Here is a 27,374-nt window from a genome sequence, read left to right on the forward strand (position 1 = left end):
TTTGATGATTTTTTAAATTTCTTGTAACGTGCTTAGAAGTTTTACTACAATCAAGCAGTGTATCTTGGGACTCATTCAGGTGTCCTACATGCCAGGCAGTGGTGTAGCGTGGGTTGTCAGCACCCGGGGCAAGGCAAGTAATTTGCGCCCCCTAACCCGTGGATTTGCGCCCCCTAACCCTAACCCCCAGATGTTGCGCCCGGTGCGGCCGGCCCCCCCTGCACCCCCCGCGCTACGCCACTGATACCAGGAAAGGGAATTCCTGCTGATCTGTTGTCCAAAGTTGTTGACAGCGAACAACTTCAGGCGCATGTACAGCGGTTGCAGTTAGGCTGAAATACTGCAGCAGCGGGTTACATGAAATGGGGGAGGATGTTGAGAATTCCATTCCTCCTGAGCTGCAGTTGTGTGGGATTGTCACATGTCTATTTACATTCCAGCCCTGATTGTTGGAGTCTAGTGAGGGGAAATGGAGATACGCTGTTCCGTTTTTGCTTTTGCTGCTCTCTCTCTGAGGAAGAAAGACAGAGAGAGAAGCCATGTTTTCTTTGTTCTGTTACGTTTGATTTAATTTGCAATAAATTAGGCTTAGATGTTACTCCTCAAGGCTGAGCTTCTGTTTTGAACTCTTCTAATCGTGTGCTCATGTCCCTTGATACGGGCCACATCAGCGTGCTGGGAGATTGGAGTGATGAATCCCGGGCGACGCTGCTTTGGAGGGCAGGCACCAGGCCTTGGCATTATCACCCAACAATATACACACATTGTAAATTAATTAATTAACTGTAAAAAGCCCAGGGGGGTTGTGCAAACTCCACATGCAATCTGCTCTGGCCTATCTTTCTGAGCTGTTGTGGGGAGCACTGAGACCAAAGACCTTATGATGACATACGCCGAAGCGCAATATACATGTGAATAGTGATTAGTACGAGTCCTTTCCCCACGAAAACTTTTGAAACCAAGGGAGGCACCTGAACCTCGTAAACTTTATAGACACATTCGCCACACGCTCGCCAGATCTGGTTTTGCCGTTTGGTGAAAATGAGGGATGTCCCACAAAATGCCTAGTGGCTTAGCAAGGCACCCTGCCCTGCGATGAATCCAAACATTTGTTTCCTTTGCTTGCTCTCATAAATTACATCTGAGTTTAGTTTGGAGGACGAGTCACCGCCAATTAGCTCCGGGCTGTCAAACTCTAATTGAAAGGTGCAGGGCGTTGTCTGTGCCCAGGCTGCCTTCCTTCCCTTCCTGATGCAGGATGATAGAAAGCGGAGAGGCTGGGCCCGGATGCACGGTCGAAGAGGCGTGGAGCAAGGTACCGTTTGGGAGGGAGCCTGATCTGGCCTGGGCTGGGCTGGCATGTGGGCGCTAGAGACCTTCCAGGTATCTTGGAAATCTGACTCCCATCAGCCCCAACCAGCACTGCCCAATAGTGAGGGAGGATGGGAGTCAGCAACATCTGCAGCTGTGGTTCTCAAAGTGGTTGGTACCGCTCCTTATTCTGGGATGCGGGTGGCTCTGTGGTCTAAACCACTGAGCCTTTGGGTTTGTCAATCAGAAGGTCGGTGGTTCGAATCCCCGCGATGGGGTGAGCTCCCGTTGCTCAGTCCCAGCTCCTGCCAACCTAGCAGTTCGAAAGCACGTCAAAGTGCAAGTAGATAAATAGGTACCACTCCGGCGGGAAGGAAAACAATGTTTTCATGCGCTGCTCTGGTGTCAGTGTTCTGTTGCGCCAGAAGCAGCTTAGTCATGCTGGCCACATGACCTGGACAAACTGTCTGAGGAGCAGACAAACGCTGGCTTCCTCGGCCTGTAAAGCGAGATGAGCCTACAACCCCAGAGTCGTTTGCAACTGGACTTAACTGTCGGGGTCCCTTTACCTTTACCACCCCTTGTAGGGGGACTGAGAGTACCTAGAGGGGCAGTAAGAAGCAAGGAGATGGCAGTGGGGTGCTGGAGTTGGGCCCCTCCCAGAATGTTTATTCCTTGTTTACGATGGACCAGGCTAGAGCCTAGAGCAGTGTTTCCCAAACCTGGGTCTGCAGCTGTTGTTGGACTGCAGCTCCCATCATCCCTGACCACAGGTCCTGCTAGCTAGGGATGATGGGAGTTGTAGTCCAGCCGGAGACCCAAGTTTAGGAAGCCCTGGCCCAGAGAGAAACACCTTCCTCACCTCTTATTTAAGGCTTTATTGCTCTTAACGCTTTCAAAGCTATTTCCTTTGGTCACGTTTGTATGTATTTACAACTCTGAGTTGTCACTAATCACAATTATCGGGAATAGCTATTGGTTTTCTTAGTAGTTACCGCACGTCTGTAGTAGGTGAAGGGCTGTGCATGTTTGGGAAGCCACTCATGTATAAAGATTACATGCTGTCAATTTCCTTCACCCTCGCATCTTAATTCGTGGGAGTGCTGAATTTTACTGTGTTGTTATCTTCTTTAGCTGGCCATGCAAACCACTGTTCTGCACAATGCCTTTTATAGGGCAGAGTAGTGGGCACTGTGGGTGGAATCAAGGGGGCAGAGGTTCGAAAACATTTGGAAACCACTGACCTGGAGGCTGACAGGCTCCCCAGCCTTGTGCAAGCAGATGGATACTAAGAGTCTGGGACAACCTGTATTGCAGCTTCAGATTGCAGATTGCTCTTTCATTCCACCACCAAATAATTCACTGGACATCGTACCTTCAGTAACACACTTTATTGCACAGCCTTCTGCCTTTTGTTAGCTCTCCACAAGCAAGGATTTTGGCCCCATCCTGTTCTACACATTTAAAGCAGTATCATGCCACATTCAACAGCCATGGCTCCCCACAAAGAATCCTGGGAGTTGTAGTTTGTTAAGGATGCTGGGAGTTGTTGAGAGAGCCCTATTCCCCTCATAGAGCTACAACTGGTTGTTAAACCACTCTGAGAAATTGTAGCTCTGTGAGGGGAATGGGGAGAGGTCTTCCAATGACTCTCATCACCCTGAATGAACTGTAATTCCCAGAAGACTTTGGGGAAAGCCATGACTGTTTATGGGGAAAGCCATACTGCTTTAAATGTATAGTTCAAATGGAACCTCCCCCAACAAAGGAATATTTTGGTTACCCCATTTATTGGGGAGTAGGGATTAAGCAGAAATTTGATTCAGTTCACATTTGAAGGCAAGCTTGCCTAATTTGCAATTTCCAAAGCAAATGTGCCAGGCAAAATACAGCCATCCTTCAAAATCTGCACTTCTCTGAATTTTGCAATGCAGTTCTCCAGGCAGATAATGTGTTCAAAAAGGCATATATTTGGGTAATGGTTGCATGTAACAGTATACGTTCATAAAATTAACACACAAACTTTCTGTACATCCCCTGCACAGACAACACTGCGACACACATCCAGTGGAGCTGTGTGCACACTTAGCAGAGTTCTGCAAGTAGCTAAAACGCTGGTGAATTTCATGAATGTACCACCTCAGTGAGTTCCTATGTCTAGCTCTAAACAGTTTCGGGTGGTGATACTTTGGTTTTCCTAATAACAGGCAGTGGTGGGTGGTTTAGATTTAAGGCAGCCTGATCCTATCTCTTTGCCGCCTCAGAAGTTTGTCCCAACTGGGTTGTAGCTTTCCTCGCTTAATTATTCTGTGGTCTGATCTTATTCAATGATACAAGGTGTTAAGGGCGTGACAGTTTTCTTCTTGCATCTATATCGGTTTCAGTGTGTTGCTGTCACAACGAACCAAAAACATTAAAAAGGTGGCCAGCCATATCATAGAATCATCGTTGGAAGGGACCCTGAGGGTCATCTAGTCCAACCCCCTGAAATGCAGGGATCCTACCCACAACTGTCCCTGGGTGGGCTCAAACCATCAACCTTCTGGTTAACAAGCCAGTGGACTGACCCACTGACTGGGCCTTCTTACTTCTCCAGTACTAAAAAAATTGCTGATGAACTCATCAGTTTAAAAAATAGGGTTGATTAATATTTGGGTGATTAATCACTTAGCTTAATTTACTCAAGCCAGGCCCCACCTGCCTTACACTGGACGCCATATATGACATTGTGTGTGGGGTAGGCAAAGACTTGCCTGGGCCATGGCAGGGGACTGCAGAGTCCTCTGCCCAGTGCTCTTGTAAGCATCAACCATCAACTGGATCCCTGAGGCTTGCAATAGAGCTGTGCATGGCAGCCCCAATGACCAGCACAATGCCATGCAATGAAATAAACAGCCTTATTCCTGCACTGCCGGGGGTTCGACTAGATGAGCCTTGGTGGTCCCTTCCAACTCTACAATTCTATGATACCCACCTGTCAAGCTGGACCTGTGGGGGGTGGAGGTTTAATTGTTGTTGTTTAAATGTGCGCTGCCCCTTTGGTGAAAGTGTCAGCGAAACTGTTTGGGGTAGCTGCCACCTAGCAGCCACCGTTCTGGCCTGCTCTCCTTCCCTACAAGGATGTCCCACCGTGACACCAGGGCATTACGGAAGTGTTACTTGGATGGTTTTACAAAAGGATTTGACAAATTAATGGAAGACCTGTGGGTGTGGAGGACTCCCTGGTCCTGAATGGGATAACTGTGCCCCTGAAGGACCAGGTGCGCAGCCTGGGAGTCATTTTGGACCAGAGATGCTTGAATGGACATTTTGTAAGCAAACTGACTTTATTTTCACTTCCTGGACTACTTCACAGGTCAAAATACAATCCTCTTCTCCGAAGGTTGCCGTTTATGCAGCTCAAAAACATACTAAAATGTGTCTTTTAGATTAAAAAGTGCTCATCTCTTAGGTAAAAATGTGTGAAGAAAAATTTGGAATTCCGTGCTTAAAAAATAATAATCAAACAAATTGCAGAATGGAGGGGAAATGTTCTACAAGCGTGCTTGGATCACAGGGCAGCAAGCTCATTGTATATTAATTGCACAATACATCAAAATAAAGGAAAAGCTCCCTTCCTCAAGTGCTCTATGCCACATCCTGGATCCAAAGCCCAGCAGCAAATAGCTCTGTGGTTTTCTTTGCAACGTATTATTTTAGGATAATTTCAAAAATAAATAAATAAAAGACCTGAGGAAACTGAACGGACTTGCCCTAAAGTTTAGGCGTGTGGATCCCAGCAAGGGACCTGACTTGCACACATCTTTGGTTGTGTGTGTGTGTGTGTGTGTTTGGCAACCTCTCAGATGAAAGTGTGACCTAATTGTTAAGTGTGCATTGCAATTACTTCAAAGGAAACTGGGATGGGTCACTGGCTCCTTTTACAGAGTTTGGAGGCCCTCAGTCACCTGCTGCAAGTCAACCCAAAGGAATCCTGACAGCGCAGACTAAGTGAGCCCAGGAGAAGATTTGACACCCGTCTCCAGATCATCAGTTGACAGACTCTGCTTGCCTTGGAGCCTGCAACAAGCCTCTTCAGCACCCGCTCTTCACAGAAGTCCAGCTTCATTTTTTTTGCAATGCCAGGGAACAAGGATTTTCGATCCCTCGTCTTCTGCGTGATGCTAGGTAAGGCTACATTTCTTTCTTTCTTTCTTTCTTTCTTTCTTTCTTTCTTTCTTTCTTTCTTTCTGCATGCATGCATGCATTTAATTTCTGTGTTGTAAAAGCGACAAAGAAGAGGTGAGCACAAACTAAAGGGCAATAGCCCATGAGAGAACCCAATATTTTATATTGTTTTACGATGAAGAAAAAGAGTGTTGCCTTTGATGAGAGGCAGTGTGGTGTAGTGGCTGGGGTGTCAGTGGCTAGAGGATCCAAATCCCCATTCTGGTGGCCCAGCCTAACCTACCTCACAGGGTTGTTGTGAGGATAAATGTACACTACCAGGAGAATCTTTAAGCTGAGCGGGGAGGGAATATTTTTTAAAAAGCACAATTTAGTATACACGCATGCTGTCATTAATTTTTTTACAATGCCATCATTTTTAATTGAAAGGATTGTATTCAATTTATTCTGTTTTATCATCATAATAAAAATGCAGGCAAGCAGATTTAAATAAATTTAAATAAATAAATAAATAAATGCAGAGAAAAGCAGCAATACTAATCATTAAAAGCCTTGGAGAAGAAAAAGCGCCAAAGGACATCTGTAATGTGGTCATCTAGAGCAGTGTTTCCCAACCTTGGGTCTCCAGCTGTTTTTGGACTACAGTTCCCATCATTCTTGCCCGCTGGTCTTGCTAGCTAGGGAGGATGGGAGTTGTAGTCCAAAATCAGCTGGCAACCCAAGGTTGGGAAACACTGATCTAGAGTAGCCTGGTAACCACATCCTGGGACAGCGGTGCCGCCACTGAAAATAATTTTTTTTAATGAAAATGCCTGCTCCAAAGGTCTTATCTTACTACACTAGGGATTATATAGCTATATCTGAAATTTCATGCATATCAGTTAATATCTTGACCCTGCTCCACTTAATTGAAATTTCAGCCTTCACAACATAGGAAAAGTTGTACCTAAATTCTACTCAGAGTAGACCTGTTGAAAGTAATGAACCTGTTAGTTGTGCTTATTAACTTCAGTGGGTTTACTCTGGGTAGGACCAGCATTGGCGACAACCTAATAGCAATGTTACATTATTTTTATTATTATTATTATTTAGTAGTTGTTGTTATGTTCCTCCGGTTGTATGGCTAGTGGGTGGGAAAAAATCCCAACCAGCTGTCTGAAAACAAACTGGTAGACTTCTATATTGTTTGTGTGTGCTATGGTCAGAAGGGACTTTGTTTTCCAGAACAGCAGCTGTGTTGTAATAAACTATTATTATTATTATTACTACTACTATTATTATTAACTTTATATTCTACCCTTCCCAACAAAGGAGCCCTGGTGGGTAGGTGGTATCCATGATATCCCTGTTTGAAAGCAAACCCAATGAGACTTCCTGCAGAGCAGCTCTGCATAAGATTGGGAACTCCCCTTCTGAGATTGTCTTCCTTCATTTTTCATCATGGCATTCCAGATTAGTTAAACAAGAACATCTGTCCCTGGCTCTGCCCATTATTGGCTTTGCTCTTGCCATCCTCAGTTTCCCTGCAAAATGCCCCGCACCCCAATTTGCCTCCTCTTCTAAGCAAATGGAATTGTATATCCTCTAATGTTTCTTGCAGCTGGGTACTAAGCAGTAAGTGGTTTAAGTCATGGGGAAAATGTGAGTTTCTTGAGGAAGGAAAGCAGGAGAAAGAGGTGTTTGGGGAAGATTGGCAAGGATGCTGCCTGCTTGAGATTGACCCCAATTTCGCACCCCTTAATTTGGTCAAACAAGTGGAGGATGTCCACGACTTGCTGCTAATTATAATAGTGTTGCAGGCCACCCCAATCTCAAAGTGGCATGAGATTCCAGGGCTTCCAGGCACTTACCAAGGGTTCATGTCTCCTTTTGGAATGACGCACAGCGGAGACTGTGGTGTCTTTATGATATATGGTTTATTTACACATATAGACAACCTGAGCCTACAATGGAGGGCTTCATAGCATTAACATCTCAAAAGGGTCTTGTTTCTCCCATAGCCGCAACCTTGGATTCAAACAAGCCCCCCCCCCCATTTGCTATCTCACACCGAGCCCCTTAATCCCTCTTAATGGCTCTTCACCAGGAGGCTAGTTTATCTAGTCCAAGATTTAGAAGCCTTGATTAAGTTCTAACACTTTCTGGATCCAGGGATTAGAGGAATCAGTTTAATGCTCCTAACTCATAACACTACCCCCTCCCCAAGAACATCTGTTCCTAGATGTACAAACAAACAGCAAAGTACAGCTTCCCTGAGGAAAAATAACAGGCAAGTTAGCAACACACATCATCAAGAACTAATAATATAACACAATTACACTATTAATCCAACACCAGGAGAGTAACAGTTTATTTCTTTCATGCAAGTTCCAGTCCATCAGGATCTCTTAAGGCCTCCCTCTTTCTCCTTGGCGCACACTCCCAGTCAATTCTGCATCCCAAAGCAGCTTACCCAGTCTCCCACATTTGGCAGCCCCAAAATAATGGGTTTCCAACATGTTTAAGACAGAATGCAAGCCTTAGTACTAGAGCTTCGTTACCCTTGCTCATCCTTATCCTGGTGCTACTACAATTCCTAAAAACCATTAAACAGTTTCCAGCATGCAAAAATAACAGCATTTAAAAAATAATAATAATAAATGCTAAAATTTGCAGGAAGAATCCATGCAGCGAATAAGCAGTCCCAATACACACCATGCAGTTGCCTACATTACTCTTTTCCTTGGGATTTCACAAAGGTCCCAGTAGATCAACAGCTACTTTGAGGCTCAAATCACAGCACCAGACTTCAGTTTCACTTCGGCTCACCTCAGGTTGTGGATCAGGGGCTCCAGACTCACACTTGAGTCCCAAAACAGTTTCTGTAGCTGCAAGCAGGGCTGCAAGACCCAACTCTAGGAGCACATCTGCTTCCTCACAGGCACACTGGGAGTCTCCTTCTCTTTCTTCCTCTGGCTGCCCCTGGGCCCATCCACTTCAACCCCTGCCCCAAAGTGCAAATCCAAAGTCCTGGCACAAGTCCTTATACTCAAGATCAGGTGGCTCAGTCCACCCAAAATGGCAGCCAGGAATCCCACCACCTCTGCTTACTTAAATGCTTCACGGGCCCAAACAAAGGAAAATAACCCTCACAGTGACTCTTGCCCCCAAAACTCATGGGACCCTGGATGACCCTGGCTGCCCAGACTACTTAAGGGCTGCACCCAATATAGGGACTGGTTCCCACCCCACAATGCCATATTGGGGCACCCAAGGGCCAAAATCATTGAGGGGTTTATCTCTCCCAATTCAGCAGGAGCCAGCTGCATGCACATAGGTCTCGAGCTTTTCCTCCACCAAAGAAAACACCATCATTTCCTCAGGTACTGGCTGCTCCTCCTGCACGTTCACACTCACCTCCAATTCCTCCTGCACCCCGTTCCCCACAGCGTGCTCTCAAGGAACGGAGAAATCAAGCAGCAGCAGCTCCTCAGCTCTAGCCTGCTCACCTTTCTCTGAGGCACCATCTTCCCTCTTGCCTTCAGCTACTGACTGCATCTGTTTGCTGCCCAAGCCCTTCAGCTGCCCACCCACACTCTGGAAACTCCACTTCTGACACCACAGTGTTGCACACCACCCCAAACTCTGAGTGGCGTGAGATTCCAGGGGTTCCAGGCACTTAGCCAGGGTTCATGTTTTCCACAGAGGAGACTGTGGTGTCTTTGGGATATACGGTTTATTTGTGCATATGTGCAACCTGAGCATACGGTGGAGGGGTTCTCAGCATTAATACCCCAAAAGGGGTCTTGTTTCTCCCATAGCTACAGCTTTGGATTCAAACAGAGATCAAACACTAGTCTCAATTGTTGCTTTGACTCTCTCTCCAGCTTGCTGCTTTACCTCTAGGTCACATCACTGCTACCTCTGCTCCAAACTCTGGCCTTTTCCATTGAGGGAGGGGCCCCCACCCATTTGCCGTCTCACACTGAACCCCTGAATTCCCCTTAATGGCTCATCACCCAGGCGATCGCCTCAGCAGGCGGCTAGCCTGGCTATTCCAAGCCTTAGAAATCTGTATTAAATTCTAACACTTGCTAGATTAGGGGGGTCTGACACCCATCTTAAAACCCAAACTCTTAACAATAGTTAGAAGCAAAGGCTCCTGGTGCAGAACGGAGTCTGAGTCATAAGGGGCAGAGAAAGCGCAGAGCCATTTCCCCCTCGTCCTTGCAGAGATCTCACTGATCTCTACCAGCAAAGGAGTTTCAAAATGGCTGCAATATTACCCACTGGCGGGATGTGCTGTAGCCACTGACGCCACCAGCTCAGTGACCTTTGCTGTTGCTTCCTCATACTTCAGTAGGAACGGAGGAAGCTACATCCTACTGAGTCAGTCCACGCTAGGCCACATACTCCAGTATTCTCCACACTGATGGGCAGAGGCCTGTCCAGGATTTCTCTCCCCGGCCCAACCTGCCACGGATTCACCTTCTGCATTCAAAGTAGATGCTCTGCCACAGAGCTATGTCAGTGCAAGCACAGGGAGATGGGTGGGGATAGTGGACAAGCCGGAGGGTGACTGAGCCAAACCGTGGCTGAGCAGGTGGTCTGGTTGAGGGATACCAGTCTGCTGCTCTTTGTGAACTGCCGCCTGAGGCAAGAGATTCAACCCGTCTAATGGGAGGGCCGGCCCAGCCCACAAGGCTAGCCCTCTGCATGGATTTCACTCCCACCAGCTGTATGTGAGGGCCACGAACATGAAGAGGTATAAAAGAGGATTGGACAAATTCATAGGAGATTGGGCTATCAGACCCCACAATGCCTGCGTTCTGCCTTCACTGTCGGAGGCGATATACCCTCTGAATACTAGAAGTTGGGAGCTGCATGTGGGGAGAGGGCTGTTGCAGTTATTATGGCCCACTTGTGGGCTTCTCAGAGACATCTCATTGACCACTGTGGCCAACAGGATGCTAGATTAGATTGGCCTTTTGGCCTGATCTAGCAGGGCTGATCTTGAGTACTTGAACCTCCCTCCCATCAATGGTTTATCATTATAATGAACATTTTAGGTGTTGACAATGCTTTTGAGTGGAGCTCCTCATGCAGAGCTCCGATTCCTAAACTGGATTCCCATTTGGGGAAACGCACAAGCTTACGCCCTTTTCTTTACTCAATTCCTCAATCTACGGGAACCGTGATTTCCTGGAGACAAGGGCGAGAAAATCAGGGTTGTTCCAAGTAAACAAGGACTGTTGGAGGGTATCCCATAATTTTAATTAGATAGAGTTGGGGAACAGGTTTCTGAATGTTTCTAAACTATTATCATACCCGTTTATTATCTTAATCCTAGACAACGATCTCAGTTTTCACAGCAGGTATGACTAAGCACAACAAGCACCAGAGACTCGCTGTGTTTTCAACGAAAGGGTAGGAAATAATCCTAATATCAGGTTAGGGCCATACTGGACTGACAAGGACTGTTCCACAGCCGTTGAAATTGCCTGTTTTGTTTCAGCTATGTTTTGAGCGGTGATTATGATTATGATTATTGTTTTGTATGTGGGGAAGAGAATCAGAGCAGCCACTGCTTTGTTTCCCTTCAGAATGCCCTCTTCTGAGGTGCTTGTTGAACTCTGGATAATTCAAAATGGCTGCCACTTACTGGGTGCTACAATGGGCAGCAGATGATATATAAACGGGCACCCACACTTTTTTTCCTGAGGAGGAATATTGTTACTGCAGCAGCTGTGTTGACTGCCTCTCTAAAGAAAGGGCAGCAACTGAAGGAAGCTTGCTAATAAATTAAATCCCAGCGCACCATTCTATGCAACCTCATTTTTAAACCTGAGTGAGGAGAAAGATTATGACTCCCAGTTTGGATAGCGTTCTCAGTATGGGTCAGTATGGCTCGAAAAGGACCCAAGAAGAGCAAAGGGGCTTACTGTGCCGTGCGAACTAGGGCAAGGTGGCTTAGGGAAATCGAAAAACACAATAAAAGCAGCCATGCATTAAAAGGAAGAAACAGCATTAAAAGCCAGCAGTAAAACAGTTTAAAAGCAGCTGCATTGAGAAGCATAATAAAACATCATAATAATCAGTGTGGAAAAGCAAAGTAAAAAATAATTATGGTAGGCAAGTAATAAAAATCCAGTCTCTAAAACAGGGGGTGGGAAACTTGTTGTTGGACTAAAGCGCCCATCATCCCTGACCCCAGTAAATGTGTTTTAGACCAGCTGAGGTTTCTGAGGGCTGCCCTTGACGTTCCAAGGGTAGCCCCACAAATTGTTGTTTGTACTTTGTGGTATTTTAATTGTATGGTGCTTTGGTGAGGTTTCTCTCCCCCCCCCCCCGGCTGCCCCACTTTAAAGGTGGCACAAGCATATTTTTAAATTTTATTTATAATTTAATTTAATATATTATTAATTGCAGCCCCCTGTAAGTCGCCTTGAGGATCATTCAGTTGAAAAGCAGAATATAGATCAAATATAAATGAATATAGCAGAAGGCAGGTCCATCAGATATCCTGATGCTAAATCGTGCATGGCTTGGAATATCCTAAGGAGTACTTTGAACTGGATTGAGGAAACAAAGAGGGAGTCGGTGGTGCAGTTCAGAACATAAGGAACTTTGCTGCTGTTGTGGTGGGGGTGGTTCCTAAATTTATTACCCACCGTTCACCAGCAGATTCCCAAGGAAAGTTAAAACTCTTTAAAACCATATGTTGAAAACTTGTCGGCATCCATCTCTGGAGACAATGGAAGGCTGTGCCTTCGGGGGCAATGTCAAAGCGTTGGTGAGTTACACCTTTATGGACTGATACGGGAGAAACATGTTTTATTGCAGGTGGGGCAGATGAAAGTTAAAACCAATTACAGTCACGGGACATTATTATTATTATTAGAAGAGCGCTGCTGGATCAGGCCAAAGACCCACTCAAGTCCAGCATTCTGTTCTCACGGTGGCCAGCCAGTTGCTTCTGGGGGGAAAACCCCAAGCATGACATGAGCAATACAGCTCTCTTCCATCTTATGGTTTCCAGCAACTGGTTCTCAGATGTATATAGGCGTCCATTCCCCCCCACTTAGGCGGGGGTTAAGTTCCAGGCCCCCGCACTCATAAGCGAAAATCGCGTAAGTGGAGCACACCCTCTAAAAAGCCTCTAAATGCCCGTTTTCCCCTGCTCTCCAGCTCTTTTTTCTGCTTGCTCTCCACACAACTCTCTCTTCAACTAGAGCTGAAGCTCTGGGGTTGGCTGGAGGCCGGATGATGCGTAGAAAAGCCGCTGTGGCAGTGGCTGCGCTACCAAGGACCTCAGCTGCTAGGCAAGGAGGCTGAGCGGTGTAAACAAAGCCCCACTTCACCTCCAGTCTCTTTGGGGCTTCCTTCGCCCTCAACGGCATCCTCTTTGGGCTGCAGGGAGGGTCTCCTGGTGAGCCATGGGGGCTCTCCAGCTCTCTCCCACCATTTCCTGGTTTGAATCTCTTTATTTATATCCCGGAGCCGTGCATATACACAGACGTGCGTAAGTTTATCGCACATAAGTGTGGGAATGTCTGTATTGCCTCGGAAGGAGGGCAGTAGCCTTATTCTCTGTGATCCGTCTAATGGAGCAGGTGGTTGCTGAACAACTCCAGGCAAGCCTGGAGGATGCGGACCATTTGGATCCCTTCCCATTGGGATTCAGACCTCATCATAGGACTGAAACTGCCTTGGTTGCACTGGTTGATGATCTCCGGTGTGCTAGGGACAAAAGTGAGAGCTGTTTCCTGGTTCTGCTGGATCTCTCAGTGGCCTTTGACACCATCAACCATAACAACCTTCTGGACTGTCTAGAGGAGCTGGGAGCTGGGGGCACTGTTATACAGTGGTTCCGCTCCTTCCTCCTAGGCCATGTCCAGAAAGTGGTGGTGGGGGATGAGTGTTCACACCCCTGGGCCCTCACTTGTGGGGAGCCTCAGGGTTCTGTCCTCTCCCCCATGCTTTTTAACATATGCGTGAAGCCACTGAGAGAGATCATCAGGGGGTTTGGGCTGGGTGTCCATCAATATGCGGATGATACCCAGCTCTACCTCTCTTTTAAATCGGAACCAGTAAAGGCAGTGAAGGTCCTGTGTGAGTGCCTGGAGGCGGTTGGAGGATGGATGGTGGCTAATGGATTGAGGCTGAATCCTGACAAGACAGAAGTACTGTTCTTGGGGGACAGGGGGTGGGCTGCTGTGCAGCGCTCCCTGGTCCTGAATGGGGTAACTGTGCCCCTGAAGGACCAGGTGTGCAGCCTGGGAGTCATTTTGGACTCACAGCTGTCCATGGAGGCACAGGTAAGTTCTGTATCCAGGGCAGCTGTCTACCAGCTCCATCTGGTACGCCAGCTGAGACCCTACCTGCCTGCGGACTGTCTTGCCAGAGTGGTGCATGCTCTAGTAATCTCCCGCTTGGACTACTGCAATGCGCTCTACGTGGTGCTACTTTTGAAGGTGACTTGAAACTACAACTAATCCAGAATGCGGCAGATAGACTGGTGACTGGGAGCAGCCGCTGAGACCACATAAAACCAGTCCTGAAAGACCTACATTGGCTCCCAGTATGTTTCCAAGCACAATTCAAAGTGTTGGTGCTGACCTTTAAAGCCCTAAACGGCCTCGGTCCAGTATACCTGAAGGAGCGTCTCTACCCCCATCATTCTGCCCGGACGCTGAGGTCCAACGCCGAAGGCCTTCTGGCAGTTTTTTCACTGTGAGAAGCAGAGCTACAGGGAACCAAGCAGAGGGCCTTCTTGGTAGTGGCGCCTGCCTTGTGGAACGCCCTCCCATCAGATGTCAAAGAGATAAACAACTACCTGACATTTAGAAGACATCTGAAGGCAGCCCTGTTTAGGGAAGATTTTAATGTGTGACATTTTAATGTATTTTTAATCTTTGTTGGAAGCCGCCCAGAGTGGCTGGGGAAACCCAGCCAGATGGGCGGGGTAATATATATATATATATATATATATATATATATATATATATATATAATTATTATTATTATTATCCTCTTGCAAAGTTGTTCAAGCTAGTGGCCATCATCAGCACCTCTTTTCAGTGTTTCACTGGCATACACTTTGTTAAAAAGCTGCAACCATATGTGCAGCTGCCTTGATCCAGCAGGGCTCTTGTGTTCTTAATAGCCATCTTCAAATGTCTTTTGCATAGATAATGCAGCATTCTGCTGCTTCAGAGAGGTTGCACACTAGTGGGTTCAAATTGCAAGGAAGTGGATTTTGACAAACGTTGGGACGAACTTCCCGACAATACCTTCAGCAGTGGAACAGAGTCTTGCTCAGAGGTTGGTGGGTCTTCATTACAGGTTCTTTAGCACAGACTGGATGGCCTGTCAGGAATTCTGTGGTAGTGGACTTCTGCCGCATTCTTATGAAAGGCACCACACTTTGCAAAACCTTTTCTGGTAGAAAAAAACCTGGTTTTAGTCTGGGAGAATATTATCTGGGATACAGCAAGGTCTCACTAGACACAGGAGGGCAATTAAGAGCCTAATGAATAGAGACACCTTCCAAGAAACGGGACCCCTTCTTTGACTATGTTAATGACCAAAAATTAAAATCTTCTGACACCAGCTGCTCAATATTCTCAGCAGAGAGCGTATGTTAAGTAATATGTTTGAATGTTGAATGAGCAAGTGTTATGTCTAGAAACAATGGATAAAACAAACACTATTAGTTGTACTGTACTGCTGGATAAGTGTTTAATGGTTATTGTATTTGCTTAAAAACCAATAAAAAATTGTTTGTTTGTTTGTTTAATTTAAAAAAGACCTGGTTTAATTGCTATGTGGCTCTTTGTTTTTAGTTTCCTGTTTTGCTGTGAGGATCAAGGAAAAGGGGCAGGATGTCATCTACCTTCCCAAAGGGGAGTCGGTCAAGCTGGGGTGCCCATTTGCATCAGACCCGGAAGACGACACTCCGGACAATGGCTGGGACATTGAATGGAAGCAAGTGAGGCCAGGTCCACATCCCCAGGATTACCCGGTGAGTTTGTGGTTTTCAAACCCTGTGTCCCCGTCTCCCTGGCAGAGATGGGCATCTAGTGATTGCTGAGACTGCTGGTAGGGTGATCGTGGGTTCTGCTTCAGGGAGGACAGCCCTCTTATTGGAAGGTATCTGCTACTTCAGGGGTCACCAATTTTTTTGGGGGGGTGGGGGCCTGTCGGCACACTTAGAATCCCCATCCAGAGTGTCTGGGGCAACTCGGTCAGATGGGTGGAGTATAATAATTATTATTATTATAGTTATTATTTTGAGGAAGTGTTGTGGGCGTCAGTCACAAAATGGCTGACTGAGCAGGAAGAGCACTGTGGATTTTTGAGGGGATATTTATTCAGCCTTTCTGTGGGTGCCATGTTGGAGTCTCCTGCTCTTCTTGAAGAGTTGCCTGGTCCAAGCCCAGTATAAACATAAAAAAGGGAGAACAGGGGCACTGAAGATGCTTATTGACAGTGAGCATCTGGGCGGCAGACTGAGCAGGCAAACCATTCACCTGGTCACAGTCTTCCCCGCTGGTGTGAGATGGATTGTGTTTCTGTTTACAGTTTAGTAATTTAGTTGCATCTGTAAGTCGCTGGGTTTAGTCTCCCAGCTCGAGAAAGAGAGGAACGCCTTAGCGTTGAGATCCCTGCATTGCTAGGAGAGTGTTGCAGGCCAAGCCAACATGGCAAGTCAGAAGTAAACCCCACAGAGTTCCATGAGTCCTGCACCCAAGAAATGTGCACACAAGTAGAACCTGAGACTGGTTTGGTTGTCTCCAAAGAGCTGTTTTCTGCGATTCATGGAGTAGAAGAGAGCCTCTGCCCCCAGTTAAATAACAATAATACTAAATAATTAAGCAAAATCCTGTGTCCCTAAGGAATTGTTCTCTCCCACCTGCACAAAATATGCAAATGATGGACATTTGCATGACTTACTTTAGTTTGCCATTTTTACTAGTTTGAATAAAAGATTCTGGTTGAGCTAGGCTAGGTCAGCTGCTAAAACTATTACTCAGCACATTCCTCTGGCTTCAGAGATTTCTGTGGGCACTGCTGATGTCAAAACATAACTTTTCCGTCATAAGGACTAGCATCATAAAATGCACAAAGCTCCACTCTCCTCTGTCCAATGTGTTTTCCATCAACCTCTCCTTGTCTGATTCCTCACAAGCTCCTGAGTTACCATGATAACCGTGTCATCTACCCTGGACCTCCTGATCTCCAGCAGAGGGTGGGTTTCATCTCTCCAGATCCCAGCCTGTATGATGCCTCCATGCAACTACGTGATGTGCAGATCACTGACTCAGCCACATACGAATGCACGGTGAAGAAGACCACAGAAGCCAGCCACAAAGTGACCATCACTGTACAAGGTGGACCTCATCTCTTGTGCCATTCTTGGGGTGATGGTGGTGTTGCCTAACAGGAGGGGTTAAGACTGTAGCCTTAAGCATGTTTCAGAGGGCAGATCCTCATCTTTTAATGCAGGGGTGGGAAAAGGCCTGAGGGTGACATTCCTTCCAGGACAGCCTTCCAAGGGCCACTACCAGGGGTGTGGGGGGCCAGAGGCAATAGTGGGTGGAGCAATGCATGCAATTTTTATCTAGCTTCCAAACACACACCTCTCTCTCCTCAGCCCAGGCAGGCATTGGCTTGTATCCAATGCTAGTCTTGCTCAGAAAAGACCCACTGAAATCAATGGACCCAAGTTGAATGCCTGCATAGTTCAGTTGGTTGCAGCATGGTGCTGATAACGTCAAGGTTTCAGGTTCGATCCCCGTACGTGACAGCTTCGTGTTGGGTCCCTTCCAACTCTACAATTCTATTATTCTAAATGGGTCATGTTTATTGATTTCAGTGGGTCTACTCTGAGTAGGACTAGCACGGGACGCAACCCTAAATCAGAGTTCAAGAACACATTCCTGCTCTGCAAAAGCCCTTGGTGTGCAAAGTAGGGCCAGGGAGGGAGAAAGCTGAGAGTGAGCTAGCAAAGCCTGAGAGGGCACAGTTGGCCCCTGGACTTGAGGTTCCCCTTCTTTGAATGAATAGGTAGCATCCAACCAGGTGTGGAGTGCAAATTATATTGCAGGAGGGATGGGGGGAGAGAAGTGACTAGAAAGGGTGGTACCCACAGCACTCATAAAAAAATCCATATATGCCCACTGTTACAGAAAAATTGGGGGGGTTGATTTTGCTGCCCAACTCTCCAAGGGACTGATTCCCCAAGTCGGTCAGAGGTGAATGGATGGAGGCAGGATGCAGTGAAAGCAAGGCAAAACTTTATTTTTCTGTTGCAACAGAGTTCCCTCACCTCCTTGTAAGGAGGTAAGAGAGACCAGTGTGCAGGAACCTTTAAAGACCTTTGAAATTGCCCAACCCCTTAGCCAAAGACCATCCTAAAAGCATCTTACATACATCACAGGAGGTGGTCTACAACATAAATCCTGTCTGCCAGGGTCCTGATAATGGTCACTGATGGCATTTCCTGGGGAGCCTGACCATCCCATTGAGATTGTAAATACTTTAGTTCCTGAATCTCTTATTTACAAACTTACACCTATTGACAGTTTGCTCAGTTTAACAGAAACTTGGATTTGCGGCAAGTAGGTAAGCCCCCTAGATTCCAGGCAGTTTTGTTGACGGGATTTGCAAGTGAAAAGACAATTGGAAAGCTTTCCCCCATTTTCTTCCTTCTACTGCAGAGGAATATTTGAGGTCATTTCGGGAGAGTCAAAATGGCTTTTGGGGATTGTTCTGTTTGCCAAAATGTGAGGTTTTTCTCAAGGAATATTTCCTAATATTTTGAAGGGTGAGAGATGGGTTTCCGTGGAGTGTATTTTGTCTACTATATGTGTGCACCCTTAAAAGCTTATGACGCTCGCTGATCTAGAAAGGTTGGTGGCTCCCTGCCGTAGTAGGAAACTGACATCTTCTCTCTGCCAATCTAGAAAGACCCTTACTCCCGCAATGCTCGATAATCGGTGAAATAGCCTATGGGGCTGATGTCACACTGCGCTGCTTCACTTCCACGGGCTCACCGCCCCTCACCTACCAGTGGTCCATGACGCATGGACATCAGTTCAGGGACTGGATGCCCCCCGGAGGATCAATGGGTGAGTGATGACAACAGTGGGGCCAGGGGGAGGAAAACTATAGGGCAGGCATGTTCAAAGTTCGTTTCAGGGGCCTAATCCAGGCCGCTGGTCGGTTTAATCTGGCCCCTGTGGCAGTTTATTTCCTGGGGTAAAATCCTTAAAAAAACCCTCAACAACTTCAATCCTAAAAGAAGCTCAAAAACTTCAATCCTAAAAAAAGGTCAATAACTTTGGTTGGCCCCCACAGCCCTTCACTTCATCAAATCGGGCCCTCTTTGAAAAAAGTTTGGACGCCACTCCGGACCAGGATTGGGAGAGGATCAGGCTCTCTGGACTTTCTCAGAAGCATTCCAATTAACCAGGCCTTCACACTCTTGTTTCTGCAGGCTCTGTCCCTGGAGACCTCCACATCAGGGATTTGTGCGAAGACCATGTGGGTACCTACCAGTGCAGTGTGCGGAATAACGTTGGCGTAGCCTATTGCTCCGTGGACATCTACTTTGGCGGAGGTAAGCGAAGGCGGGGTTTGTCACTAAGGCAACTTACCCAGACAAAACTGGCACAGGTATGTGGGAGAGTGAATGCGGGGGGGGGGGGGGCATTTTTGTTCAGCACTACTTTCCCTGTTTTTTGGGAGGAGTGTCCATTTAAAAACAGGGCTGCACGCGCCCAATCCCACATCCCACCAGCTTCATAGCTGCCCAAACATGTTGTTTTATTACATTTTTATTGCAATTTATTAAAATTTATTACATGTTTTGTTTTTAAAGTTGGGCTTTTGGGGTGTTTGTTTTAATGAACATTTATGTAAACCATTTCGAGGGGTGTTTGTTTGTTTGTTTGTTTGTTTGTTTGTTTGTTTGTTTGTTTAGCAGTATATAAATCCTGCTAAATAAATCATAAACATGAAAGGGGTCCCAGGAGAGGCGGCAGATATTTTATTTACTTTTGTAGAATATTGATTCATGGGAATGTTAGGTGATGATAAGATAGCCTCCCAGAGGAGCTGTCCAAAATCTCACAATATCTCTTTTGAGATCTCAGAGGGCCTCACAATATGTTGTAGGAGCCCCACAGAGTTCTTTGCGCAACCTTCCCAGAGTGGGTAAGCAAGGCGGATGGCTTACAGCCTCTTTCTGCAGCAACAAAACCTGGGAAGGTCATGCAAGATCTCGTAGGGTCTTCGTGAGATCTCGGACAACACCTTTCAACTGTTTCCTCTCCCCTTTGCTCTTCATTCATTCATTCCCCCCCCACCACCACCACACAAAACTGTAATCACGCAAGAAAATCAGGCTTAAATAGCGCATCTACTGTAATACAGTGGTACTGTAATACAGTGGTTCTCGAACTTAATCCATTCCAGAAGCCCGTTCGACTCCCGAAACTGTTCAAAAACCAAGGTGCTCCTTCCGATTGGCTGCAGGGGCTTCCTGCACTCAAGCAGAAGTCGCGTCGGACGTTTGGCTTCCGAAAAACTTTTGCAGACTGGAACACTCGCTTCTGGGTTTGCAGCGTTCGGGAGTCAATCTGTTCGGCAACTAAGCTGTCCGAGAATCAAGGTCCCACTGTACTAGGGAGCGAGAGAAAGAGTAACTGAAGAGCCCTTTCATTGCAGGTTACCAAAGAGGTTTGATCATTGCGGGATCCATCATCATCCCCCTCCTGGCCCTGGCCCTGATCATTGGGGGGATCATCTGGTGCTGTTCATGCTGCTGCGGGAAAAACTGGTGTAGCGGTTGCCCAGGTTGCTACTGCGGGAAGGATTATTGCTGGGACTGCTGCTGTTCCGGCTGCACTCAGGAGCCGAACCAGGAGACCAAAGCCAGCGAGATCTGGTGAGCATTGTAGCCCAAGGCAGGGGCAAGACTAGGCTTTATTTCACCTGGGTCAAAGACCCCATTTGGCAACCCCCCCATGCACATTTGCATACATACGCACAGGCTGAGAGCCTCAAGGGCACCTCCCAGAGGCTTCTCCCGGGGCAAAAAACCTGGCTAGCTCCCCCCACCCGCCCCCGTAGTTAGGGCTCTGCAAACTCCAGAGAATTGCAGACATCACAGGATGGCTGTGATTTGGTTCATGAATTGTTTTGGGAAGTGCAAAGTGGGCCAGTTCACTCTTTAAAGGCAAACAGAATCAAATTTCATCTCCATTCTCACATCTCAAAAGGAAGGGTTGGAATAAGTGGGGGCGTCGGAGAAGAATTACACACTATAATTTCTAAAAGCAAGCCAGGGCAGTAGAAGAAAAGGGGGAGGGACTTCCGAGGTTAATCAGAGCAAAAGAATGAATAAGAAACACCCCCCCAAAAAACCCAAGCAGGGAATTCAGGAGTAAACAAATGAATTTTATGAGTAATTGTTAATGGACTGCTCTGAGCATGGGAAGAGCAGGCTATGAGTTCCTAAATCAACTGTAATGGTTTTGTGCTCCTCCCTTCTCCAAGCAGTTAGAGGAAATAATTAAGAGGCTCAATTTCCTTGTGCAGAGAAAGAAATGGGCACTTGTAATGGCTTCATAATGCACGGATATTACAGATTATTCACAAATATACAGGTCCGGTAGGCAGGTCCCTTCCCAGGACAGGCAGTGCTGGTATTCAAAGCAACACCAGCCCCTAGGACTCATATTCAGGGTAACAAAACAATAACCTAGTTAACTTATGGAACTCCCTGCCACAAGATGTGGTTTGCAGAAGTGTGTGTTAGAGGCAAGGAGCGGAGCCTCAATGGCAGAGCATCTGCTCTGCATACAGAAGGTGCCTGCTCAATCCCCAGCATCTATAGGTAAGGCTGGGAATGTCCCCTGCCTGAAACCCCAGACAGCTACTGCCAGTCAGTGTAGACAATATTGCACTAGATGGGCCAATGGTCTCGTTCAGTATATATTTATTAATACAATATTTATTACTATTGATTTCACAACATTGTATATACTGCTTGATTGTAAGAAGCACATTACAAAAAGAGCAAAATATTCAAATTACTGCAAAGAAACAGGCATTTAAATAAATTTTATTAAATTTCCACAAATTTCACATAAACCTTTCTTTTTTTTAAAAAAAAATATTTATTAATTTTCCAACAAGTTCAACACAACACTACAAAAAACCATAAAGAAAAAAAAACATACAATACAAAATAAAAGAAACAAAGCAAAACAAAACAAAACAAAAACCATTTAAAACACAATCCAATTTCAGCATCTTGTCTTTCTTTCCCTTATTTCCTCGACCTCCTCACGCCTCCCTTTTTGTATTCCACTTCCATTAATTGTTTCAGCAATTCCTTCCCATCTTTCTCTGTTTTCTATCCTATAATTGTCTTAACACATTCTAACCATATTCTTCCCTTTAAAGCTCTATTAATCTATTTATAAAATTTCACATAAACCTTTCAATGCATAAAAATTTTCCTTTTGTTTTATCGGGTTCCCATCCCATTTTCTGTGGTGTTTTTTATTCCACCCCTTTGCTGCACTCTGTTGTTGCTCTTGTATACCAGAACCTTAATTACAATAACCTCCAGTTCTTTCTGTTGCTCATGGTTCAAATCCTGCTCGCGAACTCATCATGTTACAGTATTTCTTTAAGTAATCCGAAAAAGGCTTCCATTTTTCCATAAGACAGCCGTCGTTAAGTTCTCTTATTTTTAGCTGTTAAATTTGCTGATTCAGCATAGTCCATCGCTTTACTGTGAGGCAAGCGCTTAAAACATTCAGAAGGAAGAACTGAGATAAACAATAAGCTAAAACAGGGGTAGGCAACCTAAGACCCGGGGGCTGGATGCAGCCCAATTGCCTTCTCAATCCTTCCCGCAGACGGTCCGGGAATCAGCGTGTTTTTACAAGAGTAGAATGTGTGCTTTTATTTAAAATGCATCTCTGGGGCAGGGACGCGGACTTATAAAAAATATTGGGGGGGCCCGGGAAAGCTCATGAATAATAAATAAGCTCATGAATATGCAAATAAAGTGGCGCCGCCTCCTCGTGAGCGAATAGGGGAGAGCGTGCTGCGCCTATTAATCAGCTCCGGAACAGCTGATATGCGGGAAACGTGGGGCTAGCCGGAGAAGAGAGGGCGAGCCCCCTCCGCTCCGGCCCTAAATAGGCTGGCTGGCTGGCTGGGAGGTGTGGCCGGTTGGGATTCCCCTGTTCTCGCGGGGGCTGAAACCGCCAGGAGGAAGGAAATTCCCCCCGGCAGTGCCTTGGCAGTGGCGGTGGTGCTGCGAAGCAGCAAGGCAGGAGCCCCTGCCCCTGGGGATTCCCTAATCTCGCGGGGGATGGCCGGGGCTCTCCGACTAGGGCGCACGGCTGGCTGGCTGGCTGGCGAGGGAGCAGATGGGGAGGAGGCGGGGGACGGCGGCGGCGCTCTGCTGGAAGGGCGCCCGAGATTATTGGGGGGGCTGAGCCCCCCCAAAAAATTTTTGAGGCGGCTCGAGCCCCCTCAGGCCCCATGGAGTCGGCGCCTATGCTCTGGGGTATTTGTGGGGCATAGGAATTTGTTAATTCCCCCCCCAAAAAAATATATATAGTCCAGCCCACCACATGGTCTGAGGGATGGTGGACTGACCCACAGCTGAAAAAGGTTGCTGACCCCTGAGGTAAAACCAGATTCTTTAAAGCAACTTCCTTTGTGCCCACGCTCATGAAATGAAACATTGCTGGCTGATTGGAACGCTTGTCAGGATGAAAGCCTCTGTGCTGCAACATTTTGTTGCAGGAGACACACGTTTCACCTAACCCTGAGCTGATTTGTGGTTTCCCCCTGCCTTTCCCGCCCCCTGCCCTGTTTCTTGCAGTGTGGATGCCGATGCTCCTCCAAGCAGACCGTGCAGCCAGGCGTTCAGTCGCGCAAGCAGCCTCCATTCCCTGCTTGGCGGCTACCAGACACGGACTGGCCAGTACACGCAGTGCCGCAAGTACGCCTCCCCCATCGTTCAGGTGAAGATGACGTCTCCCCCCGACAGCGACGTGAGCGTCGTCCTGGCCCCCGAAATCCCGTCTCCCCCCAGCTCGGAGCAAGGAGATGTTTCTGAGCACTACTACCCTGCTAAAGGGAAGGATGCTTATCCCGCAGCAATCGACTCCGTTCCTGGATACGTCAAGGGGGAGAACTACAAAGGCTCCAGTCCGAGGCATCAGATCTACTCCGAGCCGCAGAAGTTCTCCACGCCCGCCTCGGATCCCGGCTGCATCCGCTGGCAGGATGGAAACACCAGGCCCTACAAGGGCACCGTAGTCATGATGCGATCTGCAAGCAAAGAAGGGCTTTTGATATGAGGCGAATGCCGGGCGGAGGGGAGGGGGGTGGGACAGGGAATGTTGATGCACCACGGGTGCTGGGGATAGATGTTGCCGACTTCTCATTCAGAGGTGGAGATCAAACTCATCAGCCGGCCTCCCATCTTCATGTATGTCTACAAGTACCAGCCGCTGTTGGGATCTGTCTGTGTGCCGCCGTCCCGTGTGGTGAATCACAGAACTGCAGGTCGTGGGGTTCACCATCAAGAACCTTCTGGTACTGCTCTGACTCTGCCCACCCAGGCTAGCTATTGGATCCTTCAGGGCAGGAAGCAGTGCAAAGATGCTTCCTGTCCCAGCTAAGCCTTGAACAATGAGGGCCTCCTGAGCATCCTTGGCTATTCTTTGGTCTTGACGTCTGACTTCCTCCTCCATTCCCTGATTTGACCTTTGGCCCTGACCTCTGGCTTTCTCCTTGACCCCCATCTCCTGATTCGACCTTTGGTCCTCACCTCTGGCCTTCTCCTTGACCTCTTCTCCTGATATGACCTTTGGCCCTGAAGTTTGGCTTGCTCCTTGACCCCCGTCTCCTGATTTGACCTTTGGCCTTGACCTTTGGCTTGCTCCTTGTCCCCGTTTCCTCATTTCCCGTTCTTTGGTCTTGACTACTGGCTTGTCCTATGACTTCTGGTTCCTGGTTCACCTTAAACACTTGCCTACAACACAGCCCTGACAATGTATGGACCTCCACTCTGGCTGAATAGGAATGGGAAGGAGTAGTGGCTCCCCATGAGAATAAACCTTCTCTCACTGAGAGGGAGGGAGAGGGAGGCCAATGCACTTTTTTTTAAAGCCTTCAAAGTTTGCCCCTCTGCCTCAGCCCCATTATTGGCACCATTGGAATTACCCTAATATATTGGCCTCCTTTCCATAGGAAGGTATGCATCCTGAAGTTCAACCCAAAAAGGGTTTTGCCTCCACCATTGTCACCTTCCCCTCCCTTAGACACAACCCCAAACCAAATTTGGGAGCAGGGAAGGCCGTGGCAGAGGGTTCCCCACAGTGCCACCAGAGCGTTTTCTCTTGGAGGGTTTTTTTCTTGTTGGAAACGATGCAAATTGCCCCATTTTCTTGCTGGGGGTGATGGGCATGTGAATGGCAGAGGTGGGGAATCTCTGACCCACAAGGCCATTTCCTCCCCCCACAAACTACACCCACGGACCCACTCCCGACATCACTTTGAAATCTGTCTGCAAGCATTTTGTATTGAAGTCCCCTGTGAAGGGATTTCAAAGCGATGTCTCTTGGTGCCCATCAGCTGATAAGCACTGAAAGGTCTCACTTTCTGAAGTCCAGTTCCAAGCTGTTTTTATCCAGTGCAAATGGACTCCAAAGGTGAGCCTTTTTCAAATTGTCAGCCGGCATCATCATTATTTCAGGTGATTGGCAGGTCGCCAGCCCTTCCTAACTGTCAAAGTTGGCCCGCAAGGGTAGGGGAAGGGAAGATCTGGCCTGCGGGCCACATCTGGTACTCTTTCCCTGTTCTGGTACTGATACTAGTCTCCTTACCCCAAACTAAGTCTCTGGACCTCTGGGGCAAGGGCAGGTTGGAGGCAACCCTGCTTGCCTGAGTTCCAGTAGCGAGTCTTCAAATGAGGGCGCTCGCTTTTGCAAGCACCCCCAATTTAAGTGCTCAAAACATTATTACAGTGGATGCACGGGTTGCAAACGTGATCCGTACGGGATGCACCTTCACAACCTGCAACGTTCACAACCTATGTCTGCGCATTTGTGCACGCGCGGGTTGCGATTTGGCGCTTCCGTGCATGCGCAACCGCCTAAACCTGGAAGTAACCCGTTCCGGTACTTCCAGGTTTCGGCGGTCCAAATCCTGAAAAAACGCAACCTGAAGCGTCTGTAACCCGAGGTATGACTGTAGTTGTAAGTATTATGACAAGACAATGTGTGAGGAATGCTTTCATCCTGCAAAAGCGCCATACAAATGCTGAGTATTATTAGAGTTAGGCTTGTTATTTTAGCAGCTTTTTTTGTTTTTGTTTTTATGAATGAATGCTTCTCAGAAAACAAGAGCACAATATGAAACGATAACAGTATTAGTTAAACGACAGAATGGCATTTGTAACAGTCCTGTTTTCCTAAGCACACTTTCTACAGCAGTGGAATACAAACGCTTCGAATAGCCTGATCCTTTTGCAAATTTACTCAAAAGCAAGTCCCACTCAATTCAGCGGAGCTCGCTTTTGGGTAAATGTTCATAGAACAGTATCCCAGCTGTGCATATGCCATTCTAAATCAGGGGCAAGGAATCAATTTTTCAGTCTAAGGGCCGCATTTCCTCCCAGACAACCTTCCAAGGGCCATGTGACCATGGTGGGTGGAGCCAGAGGCAACTGTGGGGGTTTGGGAGAGGGTAGGGACAAATGTAAAGCAGTAGGCTACTTTTTACACACACTAAGCTCACTCACTTCTCCCTCCATGCAAGTAAGAGGTATTATCAGGGTTCAAAGTCACATTCCGCCCTGGCAAAATCACTCAGGGAATGGTGTGACCTGGGGAGAGTTTTGAGGGCTAGGCAGAGAGGCCTTGAGGGCCACATCTGACCTCTGGGTCTGTGGTTTCCCATCCCTTCTTTTCCAAAGAATGGAGGTGGTTTCGCACGCAGAAATAGAGAGGGTCAATTACAGCGGCAGGTGAAAAATAATAAATAGCTCCACGGTTAAATGTTGCTCTTAAATTTACTGCTGCAGCTGTCTTTTTTTGTCTTTGGAGTTCCATTCACCAGGAACGGGTGACCTTCATCCATAGGTCCACTTGCAGTCCTCAGTCTAATTTTATGTGACCATCAGTCTAATTTGAAAAGTCCTATGCAAGGAATAGCTTGAGACTTCTGGTAAGGAACAATGTGCTCATCCCCTGATGGCCTGGGGAGGGGGTAGGAGAGAGAGAGAGAGAGAGGGAGGGAGAGAGGGAGAGAGAGAGAGAAGGGGATGTCAAAGGGAGAGAAAAAATGGAGAAGGGAGAGAGGAGTTGATCCTGCCCACTGTTGGCTTTGGCTGCACCCACAGGAAAAAAACAGCCCCATTAAATTACTCGCAAGGGAATGTGGTTCTTGACAAAAAAGTGTTGTCCTCTCTTGCCATACAAGGATTCCAAAGAGATCACACCCTCTCCTTCGCAAGACAGAGCACATGAACAAATGTTTCTGTTTGTAAATTGTCATGTTTGGAAACCATTTCGCCATTTTAAAATGCTTTTGAGAATGAATGTTCTTTTTTATTTTAAGAAGCCCTTTTCAGTTCAAGATGCAGGATTTTTGTAACTGTATACTTGAGTATCATCATAATCCTTCTGTGTGTATGTGTGTGCGTGTTTTTAAAAATGTGTATATGGTTAGTTCCCTTCAATTAAATGTAATAAGGATTGTTAATTGCTTCTGAGATATTTCCCTGAAGGAGGGCTGTATAGCCTAAAAAATGCACTAGGCTCTTGAATATTTTTGTGGTTCAATAAATCATCTGCCTTTAATTATCACTTCAA

The 27,374-nt window shown here is 47.0% G+C and overlaps 1 protein-coding gene across 3 annotated transcripts; it reads left to right on the forward strand.

The window, feature by feature from the left end:
• The first annotated feature begins 1,235 nt into the window (after positions 1-1,235).
• On the forward strand, positions 1,236-27,374 carry LOC310694593 (V-set and immunoglobulin domain-containing protein 8-like). 3 transcript variants are annotated; one of them, XM_083477819.1, is made up of 8 exons: positions 1,236-1,315; positions 5,238-5,478; positions 15,303-15,481; positions 16,649-16,850; positions 18,426-18,590; positions 18,959-19,081; positions 20,191-20,410; positions 23,375-27,374. In XM_083477819.1, the coding sequence occupies exons 2-8, from the start codon at positions 5,430-5,432 to the stop codon at positions 23,853-23,855; spliced, it is 1,419 nt and encodes a 472-aa protein (XP_083333945.1). In that variant the 5' UTR covers positions 1,236-1,315; positions 5,238-5,429; the 3' UTR covers positions 23,856-27,374. The 3 variants fall into 3 exon arrangements, with proteins under 3 accessions (XP_083333945.1, XP_083333944.1, XP_083333946.1); XM_083477818.1 differs by lacking the exons at positions 1,236-1,315; positions 5,238-5,478 and adding an exon at positions 7,506-10,195; XM_083477820.1 differs by lacking the exons at positions 1,236-1,315; positions 5,238-5,478 and adding an exon at positions 11,333-11,354.

This window comes from Podarcis liolepis (genome assembly GCF_965112155.1).
Source record: "Podarcis liolepis genome assembly, chromosome: 15".
Classification (NCBI taxonomy): Eukaryota; Metazoa; Chordata; class Lepidosauria; order Squamata; family Lacertidae; genus Podarcis; species Podarcis liolepis.